The sequence below is a fragment of the Schistocerca serialis genome, chromosome 2, assembly GCF_023864345.2.
Source record: "Schistocerca serialis cubense isolate TAMUIC-IGC-003099 chromosome 2, iqSchSeri2.2, whole genome shotgun sequence".
In the NCBI taxonomy this organism is placed as follows: domain Eukaryota; kingdom Metazoa; phylum Arthropoda; class Insecta; order Orthoptera; family Acrididae; genus Schistocerca; species Schistocerca serialis.
In genome coordinates, this window is record NC_064639.1 from 517,451,529 (window position 1) to 517,475,274 (window position 23,746).

At 39.5% G+C, this 23,746-nt stretch overlaps 1 protein-coding gene across 1 annotated transcript in view; it reads left to right on the top strand.

The window, feature by feature from the left end:
• Positions 1–23,746, top strand: part of LOC126457489 (phenoloxidase 1-like) — a 208,413-nt gene that overhangs the window by 37,375 nt on the left and 147,292 nt on the right. The window contains exons 4-5 of the mRNA XM_050093789.1: positions 3,488–3,646; positions 20,106–20,295. Of these exons, the coding sequence (XP_049949746.1) occupies positions 3,488–3,646; positions 20,106–20,295 (349 nt within the window). The remainder of the gene's footprint in view (positions 1–3,487; positions 3,647–20,105; positions 20,296–23,746) is intronic.

Sequence of the window (23,746 nt, forward strand, 5' to 3'; positions counted from 1 at the left end):
CTGTACTTATAAGCCCGTGACAATAAATATTTTAATCTTACATACATATGACAAAGCAAAAACTTAAAAATTAATAAAATAAGGCAACAATTAGCAGGAATTCCCAGTTCTATAAGCAACATCAGAGTTTTAAATAAAAAGTTTTATTTGTTACTGTAACAGAATTCTTCTGTAGAGTGAAATGGAATGTTAAGCAGTTACTATTGTACACTTTTTTCAAGAGACATTACTTCTTGTGCCTTTGATATTATTAGATTGTGAATTGAATATTTTAGCTCCCATATATTTTACTCCCTTTTGTAAACATGTGTGTAAACATAAACAACACTCACAGGTTACGCCTGTACTGTACTGACTGACTGACTGACTGAAGGCATCAAGTACAAGAAGGGATCTATGATTATGGGACATGAGATCAGCATGTCACCAATCCCTCCAGCCGTTATTGCCAGTAAATGAATTCTGATAACACTGCTGGTTCTCCTCATTTGGCCTCACAGAGTTGAGTGCATCCTCCCAACATCAGAAAAATCCAGCGAGTTATCGGAACTCAAAGCTGGATCCTTTTGCACTAACATGTGTGATGCTAACTATTTTGCTACAGAGGCTGTCATTCCATTTCGTACAAGTACCAAATGCTTCAGCTGAGAGTTAAGATCACCGTAACTTCTAGTTTTGTTTCATAATGAGAAAGAAAGATTATTTATGAAAAAATATATTGGGATCACATGTACTGAAATTTTTTAGTGATTATAACAAGTATTTATTTATTTATTTTATTTATCCATCTGTTGACAATAAATATTGTATGGATGTTGTCAAGGGTACATGTAAGCCATTACAAAGAAATGGGACATAAACAATATATACGTAAAAAAGTACAAAACAAAATAATACAGTGAAGTTAATAATAATACAATGAAATTAATGTAGCCTATATTAATATAGCCAAAGTAGGATTTGGCAAGCATGAAGACAAGAGTAGAAATTCTCACTTTGTGTGGGTGGGTATTATCTTGCTGAAGTGTGAGCCCAGAATAATTTACCATGAGGGGCAATAAAGTGGAGCCTAGAATATTACCAGGATACTACTGTGCTGTGAGGTTGCTGCAGGTGACAATCAGAGGGGTCATGCTATGAAATGAAATGGCACTCCAGATCATCACTCCTGGTTGTCGGACTGTATGGCAGGCGATAGTCAGGTGGTTGGTATCCCACTGTTGTCTGGGGCCTCTCCAGACATGTATTTGGCTTGAAATCTCATTGACTGGAATAGATTTGTCTTCAGTGATGAGTTCTGCTTCAAGCTAAGCTCAGCAAAGATGTGTCTGGAGATGCCCCAGACATTGATGGGATACCTACCTGACTGGCACCCATCATACAGCCCAACAGCCAGGAGTGATGATCTGGGATGCCATTTCATTTCATAGCAGGACTCTTACAGCAACACCCTTACAGAATAGCAGTACATGATGATATTCTACACCTAGCTAGTCAAGCTTTGTGGCAAACCATCCTGGGCTTACATTTCAGCAAGATAATTCCCACCTTCACATGGTCAGAGTTTCTACTGGCTGTCTTCATGCTTGCCAAACTCTACATTGGTCAGCAAGGTCACCAGATCTCTCCCCAATTGAGAACATTGGGAGCATCTGTTCCACTTGAATAATTCCTTAGTGGTGCATTATTCTTTATGTCCTAGAGTGTAATTTTTTATTTTTAGTTGTTGCACAAAAACATAGAGTGATAACACATTATCAAATAGAAACAGCCAAAGTATGCTGTGTTCCAGATACTGCCATTATTAAAATGGGAAATCAGTCTTAGAGCATACCAGTAAACCCCCACCCCCTATGCTTTAAAGAACTGAATTTCCTTGAATATAATGTCATATCCCATGGTTTAATTTTGCAGGTACATCCAGTAATATATGTGGATACTGTCTGAAAAAAAGTGTTGTGAATAGAGCTAGTAGTAAAGATGTAACAAAAAAATGTCATGCCTGATGCTGCAGTTTTATTGCATGAACAGTGAAAATATAGCAATAAACTTTTTTCCTATCATCATTTTGTGGGGTGTCTGCAGGAAAAAGTTTTTGAAATGTTTGAAATTGTGTATAAAGATTATTGGAACTCACTATGAACTCTCAATCTCAGAAACTGGACGAATATTGTCTGGGTAATTTGCACTCTGTGAGTTATGCTGTGTCAAGACATATTCACAGTTTCTAGCTGTAATACCTACTTATTGTGTTTAACCTTTAACATAAGATTATAGCTCTTAGGTAATAGATTATGGTAGCATTTTAAATTTTGAAGCTCACTGAATAACTTCATGAACTATTGAAAATCAATTTTTTGTTCATCCTGGAAGATGTTAAGCTACCTGCAGTTGAGTCCATGCCCTGGGTTCACCATTTAGTAACATAGATATTGTTGATGACAACCATTTTTGTGTCTAGAGAATGTATTGTTCCAAATAAAGCTTGCTATCAACATGAACACCAAGACGTTCTGGGAAGTACATTTTAATTTGCTATCTGGTCATTAAGCACAATAAGTACTTTATCAGGGTCCTTATGATTGAAATGTGTGAAAATAGTCTTTCTTAGCTTCCTCCAATATATTGTTGATGTGAGACTAAAAGTTACTAACTGATTTACTATTGACCACAATGATTTTGCCATCAGCTAACATTGTGAAATTTCTTTTTTTTTTTTTATGATGGAGTCATATTATCCTCATACATTATGAATGCAAGGGTGCAAAACTTGAACCCTAAGACACTCCATAAACATTACCACACACTGCAATATGACATCTGGAAAATCCATAACTGTCTTTTGCCTTTTGCCATCAAGATATGATTCTGATCATTTATGTTCATGTTCTTTGATTCTATAATTCTAGGACATCTTTAATAGTATCTAGGATTCAGCACAATCATAGAATTTTGGAAGACCACACAAGGCAGGATGAGATATGGAAAGACTCAGTGTGTATTTTAACACGAGAAAAAGAAATCACAGAATTGTAATTTTCATACTATACTATAGTGTACGGCATTACGTGTCCTCAGTTATATCATCTGACATTAAATCAAACATTAAAATCTTAACAAATAATAATCCTCCTGTTATATATCCATAACATTATGCATTTCCTCTTGATACAAGGACAGGAATCTATCTCCTGCCCGTTTCCCCCGACTGATGCAGTCTTAGACAGTCACGGAGAAATAAAATGTAACTGCCATACAGAGTAGATGTTGGAAGTGCATACAATGCTGATCCAGTACAGAAGCATGTCCAACTAGAACATTTATTTTTAAAAATTATAATATACTCAGCTTTCATATAACACACTCTTGATATAATTTACTGATATGATAAATAAAGAGTTGGACAAAAGTTACATTAGTACTTATATTATCAAAGTTGTGAACCAAGTCTTGACAATATTTATTGAACAGAAGTATTCTTCTTTAGGCTCAGAGGCCACAAATAAAACCAGTAAGAAAGCAGTCGATGCACCCAAGGGATAAAATGAAATTTTTTCATTTGGTGATGGAACGGCTCAATGAACCTATTTCTTTGCGGAAAGGAATTGATAGAGATACTGCCTTCAGTATTCCAACAGAGTATCATGTAAGTAAAATTCTTTTTGTTGAGTTAGTGTATTTTCAACAAGTGTGGAGAAATTTTTGTTATTTACCTTGTGCCATATTGCTTGAGAATGTATTTTCATAACCACTCTGCTTTATTTCTTACTGAAATTTATATCTGCATCATTGCATTAAATGTCAGGTCTTCTCCATTTTGTAGTGAGACAATTTTATTTGTGCTTTCATGGTTTATTTTTATTCATTTATCAAAGGAACATTCTTAATTTTGAAACAGCATCATGTTTCAGTGCAATAAATGTGATGTCGAATTTGACATTACTTATCAGTCCCAATAAACCAAAATATATTCACTGAGAGAAATTATTAACCAACCTCCAACAGAAATGTCTTTGAATGCTGTAATGACCCAAATGCAGCAATCAAAAATACTGTCCAGGGCTAAATAAGTGACTGTATGGAAAAATTTATAAATTTGTTCTTTAAATAACGCTGTTCTGCCCCCAAAAATGCATAACTCAGTTATACTATGTTATGTCTTGGAAAGAAAAATTTTCTCTTGGTCAAATGTTAGCCTTGGTTTGGCAGTTATACAAATAACTAAAAAGCATATTCCTTGTAATAATTTGGCTTTTGTTCTAGAATTAAAAAGTAATTGCTGGGTAAGAACCTCTAAAAGTCATGCATGCCATCTTGTCAACAGAAGACGTTACTTTCACATTTTCTCTAAGCAGTTTGTCTTTTTAGTCCATTGTTTTATTATAGGTGTATCTGTGAAATTTAGTAGCATTCACAGATGTTATCACTGGTAATACATGCTTTGAAGTCATTCCATTATACATATTTACAAAATTCAACTACAGAATCATGAAAATGGCTTGATGCATATTGTTCTTGGCAAACTTGAAACCATAGGTGTCAACAAAGGGAGAACGGGGCAGGCAAGAGAGAGTACTTGCTCCCTCCCGGAATTTAGATACAAATGTTTTATTGGTTACAGAATTTGTAGATGTGACTGTCTGTGACTCAGCAAAACTGCACATTTAACATTGCTGAGTGTGCCAGGAAATTCTATGACTTACACAGTTTCTGTTTATTTTTGTTAATTTGTTTTCTTACTGGTTTTCTTATGCTGTTCATGGGAAATTATGTCGATTCCTGGTGCAGTGGTGGTTTTGGTGGCATTTTACAGTCAAGATTCCCAGTACAACATAAACATGGGAGCAGTATATGCTTGTCATTTGTTCCCAATTCCCAAGTATTCCCCGTCCTCTTGCTGCTCAAAGGAGTCACAATAGCATTCCAATATTTCTCTGTGGACAAGGAAGACACATGATGGCTTACTAATTCTACATTCTGTTCTATGCACCAGAGTTATTGTTGTAGGCTTTGGAGAACATGATCTTTTAGGTGTCCACATTTTTATATAACCTGATGGCCTAAATGAACCATCCATAAATGAAAATACCATTTTATTCACTAGAAGAGAGGGGAAAACGAGTGAAATTCAAGGTTGAAAAGATGTTCTCTTCACAAATTGGGACCTTCTCAATTCTAAGATGTGTAGCCCTAGACTGTTAAAAGTTGATTCTACTGGCCAATTTGAGGATGCTTTTGTGAGATTTTCCATGTTCATCCAATCTATACTGCCTCCAGACTACAAATTACCTAACCACTGAAAAAAATGTAGCCTTCAAAGCACACTATGTTCTACTTTATTTGTTCCAGTCAACATTAAAAACTGCAGTACTGTGGAGCATGTAAACATACAATAAACAGAAAATACAATTACAGGAAGCATGAAAGTAGTTCGTATCCATTAATATGATTAAGCATGATGTGTTATAGGTGGCATGAAGTTGAATAAGACCTTTTAAATTGTTTATCCCTGTTTCTCCACATTGAGATGTCCAACAATTCTCAGTTGTTCTTACTTTTTTTCCTGGTTCAGAGTTTTAATTTTCAGTTTCAAATTACCATGGGAGTATGAACAAGTACTTATTGTGAACATTTTCTGGGGCTAATTTTGTAACTCATTAAATACCCTGGATTTAATTGTACAAGGTTGTAATTCCAGAATGAGATTTTCACTCTGCAGTGGAGTGTGCGCTGATATGAAACTTCCTGGCAGATTAAAACTGTGTGCCCGACTGAGACTCGAACTCGGGACCTTTGCCTTCGCGAGCAAGTGTTCTACCATCTGAGCTACTGAAGCATGACTCACACCCGGTACTCACAGCTTTACTTCTGCCAGTATCTCGTCTCCTACCTTCCAAACTTTACAGAAGCTCTTCAGCGAACCTTGCAGAACTAGCACTCCTGAAAGAAAGGATACTGTGGAGACATGGCTTAGTCACAGCCTGGGGGATGTTTCCAGAATGAGATTTTCACTCTGCAATGGAGTGTGCGCTGATATGAAACTTCCTGGCAGATTAAAATTGTGTGCCCGACCGAGACTCGAACTCGGGACCTTTGCCTTTTGCGGGCAAGTGCTCTACCATCTGAGCTACCGAAGCACAACTCACGCCCGATACTCACAGCTTTACTTCTGCCAGTATCTCGTCTCGTACCTTCCAAACTTTACAGAAGCTCTTCTGCGAACCTTGCGGAACTAGCACTCCTGAAAGAAAGGATACTGCGGAGACATGGGTTAGCCACAGCCTGGGGGATGTTTCCAGAATAAGATTTTCACTCTGCAGCAGAGTGTGTGCTGATATGAAACTTTCTGGCAGATTAAAACTGTGTGCCCGACCGAGACTCGAACTCGGGCCCTTTGCCTTTCACGGGCAAGTGCTCTACCATCTGAGCTACCAAAGCACGACTCACGCCCGGTACTCACAGCTTTACTTCTGCCAGTATCTTGTCTCCTACCTTCCAAACTTTACAGAAGCTCTTCTGTGAACCTTGCAGAACTAGCACTCCTGAAAGAAAGGATACTGCAGAGACATGGCTTAGCCACAGCCTGGGGGATGTTTCCAGAATGAGATTTTCACTCTGCAGCAGAGTGTGCGCTGATATGAAACTTCCTGGCAGATTAAAACTGTGTGTGCGACCGAGACTCGAACTCGGGACCTTTGCCTTTCACGGGCAAGTGCTCTACCATCTGAGCTACCGAAGCACGACTCACGCCCGGTACTCACAGCTTTACTTCTGCCAGTATCCCGTCTCCTTCCTTCCAAACTTTACAGAAGCTCTGCTGCAAACCTTGCAGAACTAGCAATCCTTTAAGAAAGGATACTGTGGAGACATAGCTTAGCCACAGCCTGGAGGATGTTTCCAGAATGAGATTTTCACTCTGCAGCGGAGTGTGCACTGATATGAAACTTCCTGGCAGATTAAAACTATGTGCCCGACCGAGACTCGAACTCGGGACCTTTGCCTTTCGCGGGCAAGTGCTCTACCATCTGAGCTACTGAAGCACGACTCACGCCCAGTACTCACAGCTTTACTTCTGCCAGTATCTCGTCTCCTACCTTCCAATCTTTACAGAAGCTCTTCTGCGAACCTTGCAGAACTAGCACTCCTGAAAGAAAGGATACTGCGGATACATGGCTTAGCTACAGCCTGGGGGATGTTTCCAGAATGAGATTTTCACTCTGCAGCAGAGTGTGTGCTGATATGAAACTTCCTGGCAGATTAAAATTGTGTGCCTGACCGAGACTCGAACTCGGGACCTTTGCCTTTCGCGGGCAAGTGCTCTACCATCTGAGCTACCGAAGCACAACTCACGCCCGGTACTCACAGCTTTACTTCTGCCAGTATCTCGTCTCGTACCTTCCAAACTTTACAGAAGCTCTTCTGCAAACCCTGCGGAACTAGCACTCCTGAAAGAAAGGATACTGCGGAGACATGGCTTAGCCACAGCCTGGGGGATGTTTCCAGAATGAGATTTTCACTCTGCAGTGGAGTGTGCGCTGATATGTGCGCTGTGAGTACCGGGCGTGAGTCGTGCTTCGGTAGCTCAGATGGTAGAGCTCTTGCCCGCGAAAGGCAAAGGTCTCGAGTTCGAGTCTCGGTCGGGCACACAGTTTTAATCCGCCAGGAAGTTTCATATCAGCGCACACTCTGCTGCAGAGTGAAAATCTCATTCTGGAAACATCCCCCAGGCTGTGGCTAAGCCATGTCTCCGCAGTATCCTTTCTTTCTGGAGTGCTAATTCTCAAAGTTTCACAGAAGAACTTCTGTAAAGTTTGGAAGGTAGGAGACGAGATACTGGCAGAAGTAAAGCTGTGAGTACCGGGCGTGAGTTGTGCTTCGGTAGCTCAGATGGTAGAGCACTTGCCCACGAAAGGCAAAGGTCCCGAGTTCGAGTCTCGGTCGGGCACACAGTTTTAATCTGCCAGGAAGTTTCAAGGTTGTAATTTTTTGAATCAAAAAGTGCCATCCATATTCATATTAATAACATAGAAAGATGTACTTTGTATTTGCTGTTGAACTATGCTTACTGTTTAAGCATCAAAGTAATCTACCTTAAGAATACAGGGTGTATCAAAAAGAATCATCTGATTTGGCACATCTTTATTTCTGAAATTATTAAACAAATTTAATGGATTTTGTTTTCTGATGAGCATGTCTTGAGTTGCAGTTTCCACAGCTGCTGTTATGCGATGTCTGAGTTCATTCATTGTTGTTGGTAACAGAGGTACATTAACATAATCACGTACAGGTACTTCCAGATGCCATTGTGGTGGTGTCCCATCCTGTTCATAAATGAAGTTGTTCAGATCAGTCTCCAACTGTGGGAAAAGAAAGTTCTCAAGCATATTGAGATATCTGCTTCCTGTAACGGTGTTCTCAGCAAAGAAAAATGGACCATACTCCTTTTCCTGGAATGTACAGCTTTTCCCGTGAAACTGCACAAAGCACATTAAATTTTGGAGAGTCCTTCTCATGTTGTACAACTTCATGAGGTTGTTCCATACCCCATATTCTCACATTATGATGGTTTACCTTTCCTTTTAAATGGAATGTTGCCTCGTAACTAAACACTAAGCGTGGAAGAAAACTGTCATCCTCCATATTGTCAAGAATTAAACTACAGAACTCCACATGTTGTTGTTTGTCACCTTTTGTATGGTTTCATGTGTAAACATTGATGCAACACACACTAGATGGATCGGGGCATGTTGAGCTGTCAAGCTGCACGATGAATGGATTTCTGCAGACTCCTTGTGAAACTATGGTGGATTCATTCAACATGTGTCAGGCACTCAGGGACAGCCCAGCGATTTGCCTTTAGACAAACAACCTGTTTCTCAGATTTGTTCATGCCATTGTCTAATGCTCTGTTCTGTAGGAGGATCCACACACCATACCTAGTACAAAAGTCACACTGAACATTTAGTACTGACCCACACTGCGCAAAACAAAGAACATAAAATGCTTTCTGTTGCCCTCACACCATTTTTACCATAACTGAAGTGGGCACACACTGATGCTACCTGGCGGGAACCGTGTAAAATTTGGGAGTTTGCTGTTTCCGGCACATATCTCAATAACGCACATATCTCAATAACATAATAGTTATGTTTTTTTTAAAACTGGATAATGCTTTTTGATACATCTTGCACTATGTGTAAAACTATCAATCATTTGAGATACAAAATGTTTTGTGCACTACTTTCTAGTTTTTGGGTTATGGATAATTTTCAGACTCACTGACCTACATATATCAAAACTGCCAATTTTTTAATCTTGCCCCTTCTAGGAAAAATTTCTGTGGTTGCTTATGTTTGTAACCATTTGTAGCATTTGTTGCCATCCTTCTCTACTGCTATCAAAGATATCTGACTGTCATTCATTATTATTTGCTGAATAGTTTTTGGTGGCCTCTCTGCACCCCCCCCCCCCCCTCCCCCTCCCAAGACCTCTACATCGTATTGACCTACCACTTAAGTTTCAAAGCATTCTCTGCTCGAATTCTAAATTCTTCCATATTCAAACTCAGAGCTGAGGGTTTTTGCACAGTTGTTAAATACAAGCACCATGTTGTATAGTGTACATAACAGAGTTTGAATTTCTGTTGACAACTCCACTTTGAATTTAAGCAATTTTGTTTTGTAATACTCTACTTTAACTATTCTTCACAATGTGATAAATTTAAAGATTATCAAAAGCAACCCAACTGCTAGAATGACAGCCAGTTTAAAGAAAAAGATTGATCACTACTCATCATAGAGATAACACATTGAGTTGTGGACAGCCACACTGTAAAGATGCTTACAAATTCAGCTTTCAGCCAAAGTCTTCTCCAGAAAAAGAAACACACATACATTCTTTCTCACAAAGAAGCACACCTCAGGCACAGATGACCACTGTTTGTGGCAGCTTGGATCGGAACGCCAACATTCATTCTGGTCCAAGCTGCCAGAGATGGGAGTCATGTGTGAGTGAGGTATACTTTCTTGTGTGAATGAATGTGTGCATATTTCTTTTTCTGAAGAAGGCTTTGGTCAGAAGCTAATTATTGAACTGTCTTTTTGTTGTACCTGTCTGCAACTCAAATTGTCATCTTTACAGTGAACAGCAGTCTATTTTTTTCCTATGTTGTTGCCTTTTGTAAATTTTATATTGTTCTCATTCTGGTTTTTCCTTTATTGTAATACATTAGGTGTGTACCATATTGCTACAAGTAATTTGTTAAGTCTGGAAGCATGTACCAGTTAAGAGACCAAAGCTCATTAAGAAGAACTAATGCTTCACAATTAACAGTTTATATAAACTATGTAAAAGTACAGATGGACCTAAACTACTTACCTCAGCAAAGAGTGCTCATATCTAAATATCCATAGACTGTTTTAGTACTTACTTTCAGAATGCAAAATACCAATACTGCCATTACGCCCAGATAAATATACATGATGGTATCCCAGCTTTCAGAACTAATACACAGGGAGAAGAAAGGGAAAGGCTGGAGAAGGTTAAAAAGGAAGGGCAGGTCAGTCAGGCCCCAGGATGAGAGGTACCGACCTTCTGAGGAAAGATTTTTGATCAACATTATTTCTGTAGTGAAGCTGGGCTAGTGCTTACGAATGTTTATCTTTGACCTCACTCTCTCTCTAATACCTCCATTTTCATCTTTGCCTCCCCATGTCCTCAAATCAGGTGAGTCCCTCTCATCCTCTTGCGTGACTTGTTCCTTTTTAACTTTTTCAAACCTATCTCTCTGACCAGGATGTGGAATAATTTGCTGTATTTTTATATATGCCTATTGGCAGTACTGCTGAAAGTAAGTACTAGCCAGAAATTCAGTCTAATACTATCATAATTTTTGAGGGGGTTTTCCTTTTGATGTAGTAGAATCTTCTACTAAATTCCAATATTCCATAAATAATTAAATCCTATAACCTCCAATGAATTACAAATCTAAAGTGATAAATAACTGCAGGAGGCAGTAATCAAACTGCTGACATGCAGCCTGCAGCCAGTAGCTATAACTGATACACCACAGCAATATTGAATCTTGAGTGTTCGGTTTGTTTTCTACATAGAATTAACTTGAATTTAGATTAATTACATGAATTACGATTGAATCATTTTAAATACATACCATGTATGTCTGCATTAGGTATGTTTGCAGGCTCTCATAAATTGAAGTCATGAGCAGTTAGCTTTTAATATCAGTGAAATAGGTAAGGATTATTATTAGTAGTAGTAGTGGTAGTATTATTATTAGTAGTAATAGTATTATTAACTCACCAGCCAAGGCGATTTTCTGATTTTTCTATATAAATTTATATATAATTATTTGATACTTAGAATAGATTGTATTAAATGAGTGTAGCAATAAAACCAAAAACTAACTTCAAAAATGATTTTCAATTAACATTTAATGTACATAATACAGAACTGTGAAAATCGCATTCTGTGTTATAAATACAGGAGAAACTTCTTGATAATTTTTCTGAGTGTAAGATCCATGCACAAGCTCAAAAAAATGGTTACAAAAAAAGTATATGATATGTTTAAGTGTGTGGGACAGACTTGGGAGCAAGTAAAACGCAACTCCCAGTGTTCCAGAGCAAAAGACAAATATTTACTGGGAAAATAGTGACTTCAAGTGTTCTAGAATAACAGAAAAATTGAGGACTGTCAAAATACAAGGCATATTACATATAAGTATGTACACAATATAAGCACATGTAAGTTATAACATTATGTCTAGACCTGTAGCTTTCTTATGAACTTAGCCAGAGTGATTGCAATCAAATAAACAATATTCTACATAATTAAGCATAAGAAAAAAGAGTTTTATGTAGGACACACATATAGACACTAAAGACACATATCTGAGATGCTATTAACACCTGTTGATTGATTGTACTGAAGTACACTATATTCTAGTTAAATAAGTCAAAGAAAATAAAATTCCATGCCCACATACACTAAAGAGCCAAAGAAACTGGTACACATGCCGAGTATCGTGTAGGACCCCGCAAGCATGCAGAAGTGCCACAACATGATGTAGCATGGACATGACTAATGTCTGAAGTAGTGCTGGAGAGAATTCACATGAAGATTCCTGCAAGGCTGTCCATAAATTCACATGAGTACGAAAGGGTGATGACCCCTTCTGAACAGCACATTGCAAGGCATCCCAGATATGCTCAATAATGTTCATGTCTGGGGAGTCTGGTGTGGTGGCCAGCGGAAGTGTTTAAACTCAGAAGCGCATTCCTGGAGCCACTTTGTAGCAATTCTGGACACGTGGGGTGTCGCATTGTCCTGCTGGAATTTCCCAAGTCCATCAGAAGGCACAATGGACATGAATGGATGCAAGTGATCAGATAGGATGCTTACATATGTGTTACCTGTCAGAGTCATATCTAGAAATGTCAAGGGTCCCATATCATTCCAACTGCACATGCCCCACACCATTACAGAGCCTTCAAAAGCTTGAACAGTCCCCTGCTGAGATGCAGGGTCCATGGATTCATGAGGTTGTCTCCAGTCCCATACATGTCCAACAGCTCAATACAATTTGAAACGAGACTCGTCTGACCAGGCAATGTTTCCAATCATCAACAGTCCAATGTCAGTGTTGTCAGGCCCAGGTGAGACATAAAGCTTTGTATCATGCAGTCATCGAGGGTATGTGAGTAGGTCGTCAGCTCCAAAAGCCAATGTAAATGATGTTTCATTGAATAGTTCACACGCTGACACTTGTTGATGGCCCAGGAGTGAAATCTGTAGCAATTTGCGAAAGGGTTGCACTTCTATCATGTTGAACGATTCTCTTCACTCATCATTAGTCCCATTCTTGCAGGATCTTTTTCCGGCCCCAGCAATGTCATAGATTTGATGTTTTACCAGATTACTGATATTCATGGTACTCTCATGAAATGGCCATGTGGGAAAATCCCCACTTCATCGCCACCTCGGAGATGCTGTGTCCCATCACTCGTGTGTCAACAATGACACCACGTTCAAACTCAACTTAAATCTTGATAACCTGCCATTGTAGCAGCAGTAACCAATCTAACAACTGTGCCAGACACTTGTTGTCTTATATAGGCATTGCCGACTGCAGTGCTGTATTCTGCCTGTTTACATATCTCTGTATTTGAATAAGCAAGCCTATACCAGTTTCTTTGGCGTTTCAGTGTATATGAACATGGAATACATATAACTACATGCATTAGTGAACAGGAGTACATTAGCAAATGGTATTTAGTTTTATCTTGACATACTCTGTTAATTATAAATTGCTGAGTAGAGAGATTATATGGTATACCCTACAAATTTGAGCAATATTCCAAATATTCATTAACATGGTAGAAGTTATGCATTATTTGTTGCTCTTTAGAGGTTGTCATTCTTTTGATGATATCTCACAATACATTGAAGAGAGTTTTTGGTTTGTATAATTCACTGGCCTGGTATATTGTGTTTGTATGTACGTCCCTTTAAAAAACATATCTATTCTTTGTTTAATGATAGCTCACCACATTGTTTAAAGTTATAAAGTTCAATGAGTCTTAATATTCTTACTCACATATTTTATTTATTTATTTATAGCTCCTTGTTCCAAAGATTCAATTCATGATACAAATTATGATGTGAAATGTGTCAACAAAACAAACATAGAAACTGTATATAAGTAGGTATTTTTGAAAAAAACTTCTGCTATCTGTGAGACATTTTATTACCATGGGTAGACTGTCAAAGCCTTATATAGCTGCATATTTCAACCTTTTTTGTTCCAAAGTTAGATTTTTTAAAGAAGAATGCAGATCATTTTTCCTCCTAGTGTTGCACTTCTGAATATCTCTGTTACACTCAAACTTAGATGGACTGTTGATAACATATTTCATATTCATGAATAAATGTACTGTGAGGCTGTGATTAATATTTCCAACTGCTTAAAGAGATTTCTGCAATATGTATACATGTAAACTTAACACTTCATTCTATTTTATTGGTAATGAGTACTTTTTGTGTAAGCGAGCAGTTACCCCAGAAAGCTCTCCACCCTGCTCACTTCCTAATCCTGCCTTGGAGTACCACTGTTCACCACCTCTACAACAACTTCCAAATCTCCCCCACGCCCCCTCCTAGCTGACCAACCCTGTATCGTAGAACCACTACACCTACCGCACCCTCCAAATTTCCCCCCCCCCCCCCCCCCATCACCAAACAAAATCCAGAATGTAAACAGACCCATAACACTGTCATGAACCTTTCCTCCAGAAGCCTTAGCCCCACAGAAATGTCAGTCCTCTCCAAAGGCCTCACATTTTGCTCCACTCCCAAATTCAATCATGCAGGACTTGTTAAAGTCCTTGTCTCCTTCTCCTGGTCCCTACAGTGGAAACACTTTCTTGCCATCAACCCTACCAACCCTACCAACCAGACTCAACCAAAGGCCAATGTTGAACCCTACCTAACTCAGTCCACACCTCCATCCAACCATGATCCACCCTCACTGTCCCAAATCATTCCCTATTAACTTTCCAGACTTTCTTAATCTTGAACCTTGCCTTACCATAATTTCCTAAATCCCTCTACATGCAAAGTAACATTACATCCACAGAAAGAGCCGCAGTCCACTATCTAAAAACTGATCCCGACCTTCTAATCCTACCTGCAGGCAAAGGCTCCACCACTGTTGTTTTGAACTGCAAGGATTACCTGGCAGAAGGACTCTGCCAGCTGTCACATACTTCCACCTACAAACCTTGCCCAGTGATCCCATTCCAGAAATCCAGCAGGATCTTCAATCACTGCTGAAAACCTTAGGCCCATATCAAATCTCTCCCTGGAGTCTATCTCTCTGCTCACTCCTACCACTTCCTGCATTCCTCTCTTCTACATGCTTCCTAAAGTCCATAAATCCAACCATCCAGGATGCCCCATTGCGGCCAGTTACTCTGCCCCTACCAAGAGAATCTTTGGTCTTGTAGACCAACACCTTCTACCTATTGCCCGGAATCTACCCTCCTCTATAAAAGATAGTAACCACTTCCTCCACAGGCTCTCCACAGTTCCTGTCCCTTTAACACACAGTGCCCTGCTCATCACTGTTAGTGCCACCCCCTTTACACTAACATCCCCAATGTCCATGGCCTTACTGCTATTGAACACTGTCTTTCCCAATGCCCGATGGATTCCAAACCAACAACCTACTTCCTAGTCATCATGACCAACTATATCCTCACCCACTATTACTTCTCCTTTGAAGGCATTACCTACAAGCAAATCTGGGGTACGGCTATGGGCATCCACATGGTACCATCCTATGCCAACCTTTTTCATGACCCATCTAGAGGAGTCATTCCTAAACACCTAGAATCCTAATCCCCTCACCTGGTTCAGGTTCACTGATGACATTGTTGCAATCTGGATCGAGGGTGAGGACAGCCTATCCACATTTCTCCAGAACCTCAACAACTTCTCCCCCATTTACTTCACCTGGTTACTCAACCCAACAAGCCACCTTCCTAGATGTTGATCTCCACCTCAAAGATGGCTACATCAATACTTCCGTCCATATCAAACCTACTAACCATTGGCAGTACCTCTACTTCGACAGCTGCCAGCCATTCCACACAAAGAAGTCCCTTCCATACAGCCCTGTCACCCATGGTTGTCACATCCGCAGTGATGAGCGGTCCCTCTCGAAATATACCGAGGGTCTCATTGAAGCCTTCACAGACCGTAATTCTCCTTGGAACCTTGTATGAAAACAAATCTCCTTTGGCTTTTCTTTCCAATCTTCCACCACCTCCAAAGGTACCACTGTCCAAACACAGAGCAGCATTCCCCTTGTAACTCAGTACCACCCAGGACTGGAGCAACTGAATTACATTCTCTGCCATGGTTTCGACTACCTCTCATCGTGCCTTGAAATGAGAAGTGTCCTGCTCACTATCTTTTCCACCCCTCCTTCAGTGGTATTCCACCATCCACTGAACCTGCACAATGTACTTGTCCATCCCTACACAACCCCTGCTCCCAATCCCTTACTTCATGGCTCATACCCCTAAAATAGACCTAGATGCAAAACCTGTCGCACATATCCTCTCGCCACCACCTACTCCAGTCCAGTCACAAACATCACCTATCTCATCAAAGGCAGGGCTACTTGGTGAAATCAACCTACAAGTTAACCTGTAACCATCATGTTGCAATCTATGTGGGCAAGACAACCAACAAGCTGTCTGTCTGCATGAATGGCCACCGACAAACTGTGGCCAAGAAATGAGTGGACCACCCTGTTGCTGAGCACAATGCCAAACATATCAATGACTGCTTCCAGTATGTGCCATATGGATCCTTCCCATCAACTCCATCTCTTCTGAATTGCGCAGGTGGGAACTTTACCTGCAATATATCCTATGTTTCCATAACCTCCTGGCCTCATCCTTCATTAGTCATTGTCCTCACCCATCCAGCCCCCTCCCTGTTCCCATCTCAGTACTACACAGCCCTCATTTCACCATTGCACCCAGTCTGTTTGCTTCTCTCCTTTTCTGTAACCCCTCCCTTCCCACCTCTCACCAGCCCTCTGTCTAACCTGCAGCACTTCACTGTTCACCATACCTAACCTACTTCCCCTTCCCCTGCCTGCGCCAGCCTCCTCCTTATCCCCACCCAGTTGCCACCCTCATCATGCACTGGTGCTGCTGCTCACAGTGTGGCCTCATTTGCTTGAGACTTCAGTCATGTGTGCGTGAGTTGCCTTTGTGTGTGTGTGTGTGTGTGTGTGTGTGTGTGTGTGTGTGTGTCTGTCTGCCGTCTATTTTTTATGGAGGTCTTTTTGTTGTGCCTTTCTGCGACTCAGTGTCTTTGCTATATGGTGAGTAGAAACTTTTCTTTTCATAATATTGCTACATTCCATTCTGGATTTTTCATTGTTTGAATTTTACCTACTCCCCTAACTTCTTAAATCCAAGCCCACAGACCTCACCACTGTTCATACCCTTGTGGCTGGGGTCAATGTTTCCACTGGATGAACTTCTACCTCTGTTAACCAGCACCTCCAAACCATTGTACATTACCTCCCAACCAACATTCAAGACACTGCTCACTTTCTTTGCTGCATTGCTGCAGTTCTTGTTTCATTACTACCAGATTCTTTGTAGGACACTGTTGATGCGACCTGCTTATTCATCACCTTCCCACATGGACATGGCCTTGTGGCCATACAATACTCCTTTTCTTAATGTCCTTCTGATCCCAAAGCCACCACCTCTTTCTTAATGCTCCTCCTACAGCCACATCCTGCCCTTGATTATTTCACTTTTGAACACTGGAACTACAGACAGATCAGTGGTACTGTCATGGGTAGTCACATGCCATCCAATCCAATCAACACCTAAAACCTCTTGTCTGATTTACATTCATTGATGAGATTTTCGTAATCTGGACTCATGGCAAGGATAATCTTTTACTCCTTACTCCATTGTCTGAGCACCTTCTCCAAATCTGCTTCACCAGGACCTTCTCAACTCAATGAGCCACCACCCTAGATGTTGATCTTTACTTCTCAGAAGGCTATGCAAATAGGTCCGTGCTGCCTGGGGTATCTGTGCGGTCTGAGGTGCGTTGCCACAGCTTGCACAGCTCCCCCCGCCAGAGGTTCATGTCCTCCATCGGGCATGGATGTGTGTGTTGTCCTTAGTGTAAGTTAGTTTAAGTTAGATTAAGTATTGTGTAAGCCTAGGGACTGATGACCTCAGCAGTCTGATTCCATAGTAACTTACCACAAATTTCCAAATACATCCATTTATATCATGTGTGCCAGTTATCAATTTAGACATCTGTCAACCATTACACGTCAAAAAGTCTCTTCCATATATCCTCACCACCCATATATCCCACAATTGCAGTAGAAAACAGGGATTGTTGAAATACGCTGATAAATTTACCAGAGCATTAATTTCCAGACAATACCCTGTCCAGATCATCCATGAACAGATCTCCTACACCATCTCCTCCTCTGACTGCAGTAAGCCTGTTAACTAGACTTTGATCAGTGCACCTCTAATCACTCAGTACCACCCTGGCCTTGAAGAGCTTAACCACATCCTTCACCAGGGCTCTGACGACCTATTGCTGTGTTCTGGGCTGTGGGATATCATATCCAAAATCTTACTCACAAAACACAAAATAGAGGTTCACCAGCCATGTGACCTACAGAATATCATTGTCCATTCCTACTCCAATCCCGCTTTCAATCCTGCCCTACTTTGGGTCATTACGTTGTGTTCGACGTAGTTGCAAGACCTAGACCTGTCCCATACATCCACCTGCAACCTCCTGTCACAGTCCAGTTACAGGTATCTCCTACCTAATAAAAGACAGGACCACTCGTGAAAGTGGCCATGTTATATATCAGCTATGCTGCAATTGCTGTAAACCATTCTATGTGTGAGTGTGAGCTAACCAACTGAATGGCCACTGCCAAACTGTGGTAAACCAGAAAGATGACCATCCAGTTGCTGCATATGCAGGGCACCACAGCACTCATAACTTCAAAAGTTGCTTCACCATTTGGGCCACTTGGATACTCCCTTCCAGCACAAGCTTTTCTGAATTATGTGGGTAGGAATTGTCTCTCCAGCATATCCTGCACTCTCGCTATCCCCTCTACCGTAAATCTCCACTAACTAGTTTCCCACTTCCTCACCTTACATTTTCGTTTCTCCCCTCTATCCACACCACTCCTTCTCCATCGAGATCATATACTGCCTTTTCTCCCACCAATCCCCCCCCCCCCCCCCCCTCATGTGTTCTCGCTCTTTCTCTCTATTACTCTCTCTTTTTCTCTCTCTCACTTTCCCTCTTCCTCTCTCTCCCCTTCTTTTTTTCACCCTTCTCCCTTACTCTCTCCACTTCCTATCTCCCTCTACATCACCACCTTCCTCCCCCTCCCCCTCCCCACCTTCTCCCCCTCTGTAGCCCTTATTACACTCTAGCCTCTGAACTCTTTTCATCTTGTTGTGCAGCTGCTGAGTCATTTGGTGAAAGACCTACCTCACACTACCCTGCTGCCCTCCTTTGTATTACGTGCCCTTCCCTAGTCCCTCCCACCTTCGTCTGTACAAGCAACTGCTTTCAGTAATCGATATCCAATAATTAGTCTTGTCACTACCATGAATGTGTATGTCCTGGGTATCTGTGTGGTTTTGTGTGAGAATGCATGTACTCTTACTAGAAAAAGATTAAGAGCTAGAAAGCTAGTGTTAACTGTTTTCCATTACATGTTTCTATGCATCATGCATGAGTTCTCAATTGGTAAGTAGTTGCCTTTCCCTTATTGTGTGTATTTGCCATTCAGGAATTCCTATTAGAATTATGCAATCCAACTGCCAAGTTAAAGTATTCTGTCATATACATGAACTTTTACTTTTTTATACCCACTGCTGCAATCTTTTACTAGCATTTGGCCTACCTGTCTAATAAATTATCATTAATAGAAATAGTTAACATTTTCACAAGTAGCAATTATGTGATCTGTAGCTATTGCACTTGGTGACCTATTCTATTTGGGATAAGTAGAATCAAGTCTTTCAAGCCATTTTGTAGAATCAGTCTATGATGTATATATTCTTTTGTGTGTTCTCTACAGTGTTTATGTTTATGTCACTGAGAATTACTATACTAATATTAAGTCTTTTAGATGTTATTGTTATTCTCTTGGTATAATTATTATACACCACTAAAAGATAATGATGTGATATTGCAATACAATCATCACAAAAATACATTTTCATGGCTATTTTAGTATATGACTGTTTTAGTATATGTTATAATACATTTGTTTATTGTTTGACCATGGACTCTTGCTGATAATTTTCAGCTTACAGTATGGATGTCTCACTCGTAATGGTTAATAGAAGTGTATAAAAACTTGAAACATACATATATTTATACTTTGTTTCAATACATCTCTATAGATTTACTTTTAACCCTTACTTAATTCTACTGTCATCAGCATTTTCTTCGAATAATATAAATTGATTAATTTGTAAATATTGCAGAGTGATCGTTTTCAAACTGTGGACATTGTCGACAGGAGTGGCTTTCCTGGAAGCCTGCAACAGGTTGATATTAAGCGAATAAAGCTGCCTGATATAACTTCTCCCATGAAACTTGATTGGAAAGAGAATTTTTCAATATTCCTACCAGCACACCGAGAATATGCTGCAGAGCTGGTCAAAATTTTCATGGGTAAGGAGCTGGTCAAAATGTTCATGGGTAAGGTATACTCTCAGTCAAATAGTAAATCTGTGTGAGATGATAATGTAATCACAGATTTGGTTTACCAAAAGAAGATATAGCTGATGCAGTGTTCTATCAGCTTAAGTTGATGTGGCAATGTATGTGAGGTAACTAGTGTAAATTGTGTCTTGTATATACAGAATGCTACAGATCTTTCATACCAGCTCCAATTTTTGAAAACAGTATACCTGATCTCTTTTTGTTAAAATGTATTTAGGCATATTGGTAAAACAGAATGGTGAACCTTTTGTTGTCTGAGGACTACTGGTAAATGAAAAGAACTCTCAACATCCGAATTTCAACTTGGAACATAGCAAATTTAAAAGGGTACTTTTCTGACACTTTGGTTACATCGTCAAAAATTCCCTGTACAAACCATGATTATATGAATAATTGTTGTGTAAATAAACAGGATCTTGTGAATGTATGTTAGGAATAGCAGTGTCACGGTAGCTTGTTTGATGACTGTACTTACACACGTAGCACATGATATTGTGCATGCCATCTCATCTAGTGTTCTGAATACTCACAATTTTCAAAATAATTAAGTCACTGTATTCAGTTGCTGTTTGCAGTAGTGGACTGGAACCACTACTTGGTTTTGGCCTGCTCTGATAGTCTTTCTTCTTCACTGGGCAGTTATGTGTGGGGCTGTAAGAGAGGTGGGGCTATAAGAGAGGCTGTTCTCCATTAACGTCCTCAAATCAACAAATAATCAAACTTCAGTTTAACTTCAACATCATAAACATCATTTCACATTAACATCTTGCAGAACAGTAGTATTACAACTGCCAGAGTAGACAATGTTCTCTATGTGACAGATCATTAACCAAGGTCCAAATCAACAAATCTGATATCTCTGCGCAGAGAAGCCATTCATGCATTGTCATCAGCAGAGCTATTCCATGGACTCAGCTTGTCTGTGGAATGGCACCAGCAAGGAGTAAGCAGCCCCACATCATGGCAAGTGGCGATGTAGTGACACCCGTACTCCTCTCCAGACGTATGGCTTCCATGAATTAATCTGTCTCTGCACATAATTTCCCACATTTTCCAGACAGTGGGCTCTCCAGTCTTTCTGCCGAACTTACACTTTAAGAAATCTCCTGACATATTCCATTGGCTAAGTTGAACCTTGTATGAGACATGCTATTTTCCTATGAAAGAGCCTGTGACACGACATATCCCACCATGGAGGCATGAGATGTCAGAATCATTGGTTTACATTGAGCTTGTATTGCTCCTTTTCAATATTTTACTATTGAGACTTAGTGTCACACTTAACACATGTCATTTGATATTAGCTATGTTATTATATTCTTTTGAGTACAAAAGAAAACTGAAACTTCATTATTCCATTGTAATTTATTTTTACTTTTTTGTATACCTTTTCATACTTTTTAGAATGTCATTCTTTAAAATTTTATTTTCATCTACCTATGTAAGGAAACTGTATGATGATGCATTCCTTTACAACATAATCTATAACTCGTTATTCTCCTGAAAAAAAAAATCATCATTGTTATTATTACTGCTCTTCCTGTTTGGAGGATGCCTTTATAAAACTGTCTCTTAACTTCGTTTTTGTAAGAAATGATATGTTACCTTCATTCAGAGAGGAAGACATCCCTCCATTATTCAAAATACCTGGTGGGTCAGTGTTCTACATAAAATTTAATCTACTCCCTACAACTGTAAAGGTCAGCTCATCCATGAGTCCACCTTACCTAGATATAAGTCACCTCATCTGTGAGTCTACCTAGTCTTAAAAAAAAGTCAAGGTCATCTCTTCTGTAGGTTCACCTTGCCTAACCCAGGGTGTCTCTGTTATGAGTCCACCTAGGCCATTTACCACCTAATCTTCATATATATATGTGTTTCACTAACCATGTTGCTACTTCATGGAGCATCTGACCTGCTTGCCTATTCTGTTTTGTTTTGGCTGACATTCTCCTTCATAACACTACTGTTGAATTATTTATTTCTTTCTTTAATATTTCACAGTCTTACTCCCAGCAGGCTGACATTGTCCCTCTCCTTTTAAGCATCATGTGTTTCCTTCTTAACAATGGAGTTGCTTTGTAGTAATTTCATACCCCTTTTCTCCTGTTGTTCAATTTAAAGTTATCTGTACACGGAGATGTTAGCATGTAATTCACTTCTTTCTAATGGGCTGGGTTTGTGTTGCGTATTTCTCTCTCTGTGTGTGTGTGTGTGTGTGTGTGTGCGCACACACTTGTGTGTGTGTGCGCACGCGCATGCTTGCATGCGCAAAAACCATTAGTCTCAAGACTTTTAATTCTTTTGTTCATTTCCTCCCCTGTAAAAGTGTATAAAACCAGCTTTCCATACACACATTGCATAAAAAGTAAAAGAAATATCCTCATAAATGGACAATGAAAGTTGGAGTCCTACATCGCTTGAGACATTGTAATGATACTGCACTTTTGTAGATGTATTTTAGTAATAATATAGGACACTTTTGGACCATTGTCTCCCTGAGGTTTCAATGAATTTCTTTATAATTTCTGTATTATATAGGCATTTTTCCTTGCCTGTCACTGTATTCGCTAGGAACACTGCCTTAGGATGTGAAATTCCAACTATTTTATGAAGGCCAATATACGTCAGAAAAAATTTACTCGTTTCCTTTTTCAACCCCAAATTCTGTGAGTGATCTTTCACTAATACTAAATCATAAATACATAAGTTAGATGTACTATCATTTTTGTTAAAGTTGTGCAATCTTATATTTACTTAAGTAAATTGCATGCCATCACTTCTTGCATATCATTGGGCTGTATTACAGTTCCGGTAGGCAAATGAAACAGTTTCAATAGATGGTCTCTATGAAAGGTTTGCCTAAAACTTCAACAGCTAATAACCCTCTAGAAAGGTGTGGTAGCTCATTTAAAATTGTTTGAAGTCCTGGACTAAGCTGAGCCACAGAAGTATTCCCATCACAGAAGAATGTTGTTGTTGTTGGTGTTTTTTTTTTTTTTTTTTTTTTTTTTTTTTTACACACACAGTATGCCAGTTACATATATGAATTTAATGATTTTTGGTAGTCTGAAATTCTATCACTTGTTGTTACTTTTGCTTGCCTTGATTCTCTGATATGGGCATCTAAATCTTTTCCAGCTTTTCTAAGTTGCCTTCGTATTTTCTGTGCTAGCAAACAATTCTGTTTTGGAATCGTTGATTTTCCTGATCAACTCATTTGTGTTATCATCAATTTTTTCCTTAAATCATCTCTTAACTCATTTCTTAACTCATTTGTTAATTTAACTAGGAAATCACAGAGCCCTACAGGTGTTTCTGATGCCATTCTATGCCTTATTATCGGCATATAAGTATGGATATCCAGTATTCTCTTAAGAATTGTGTATTGTTTAACCAC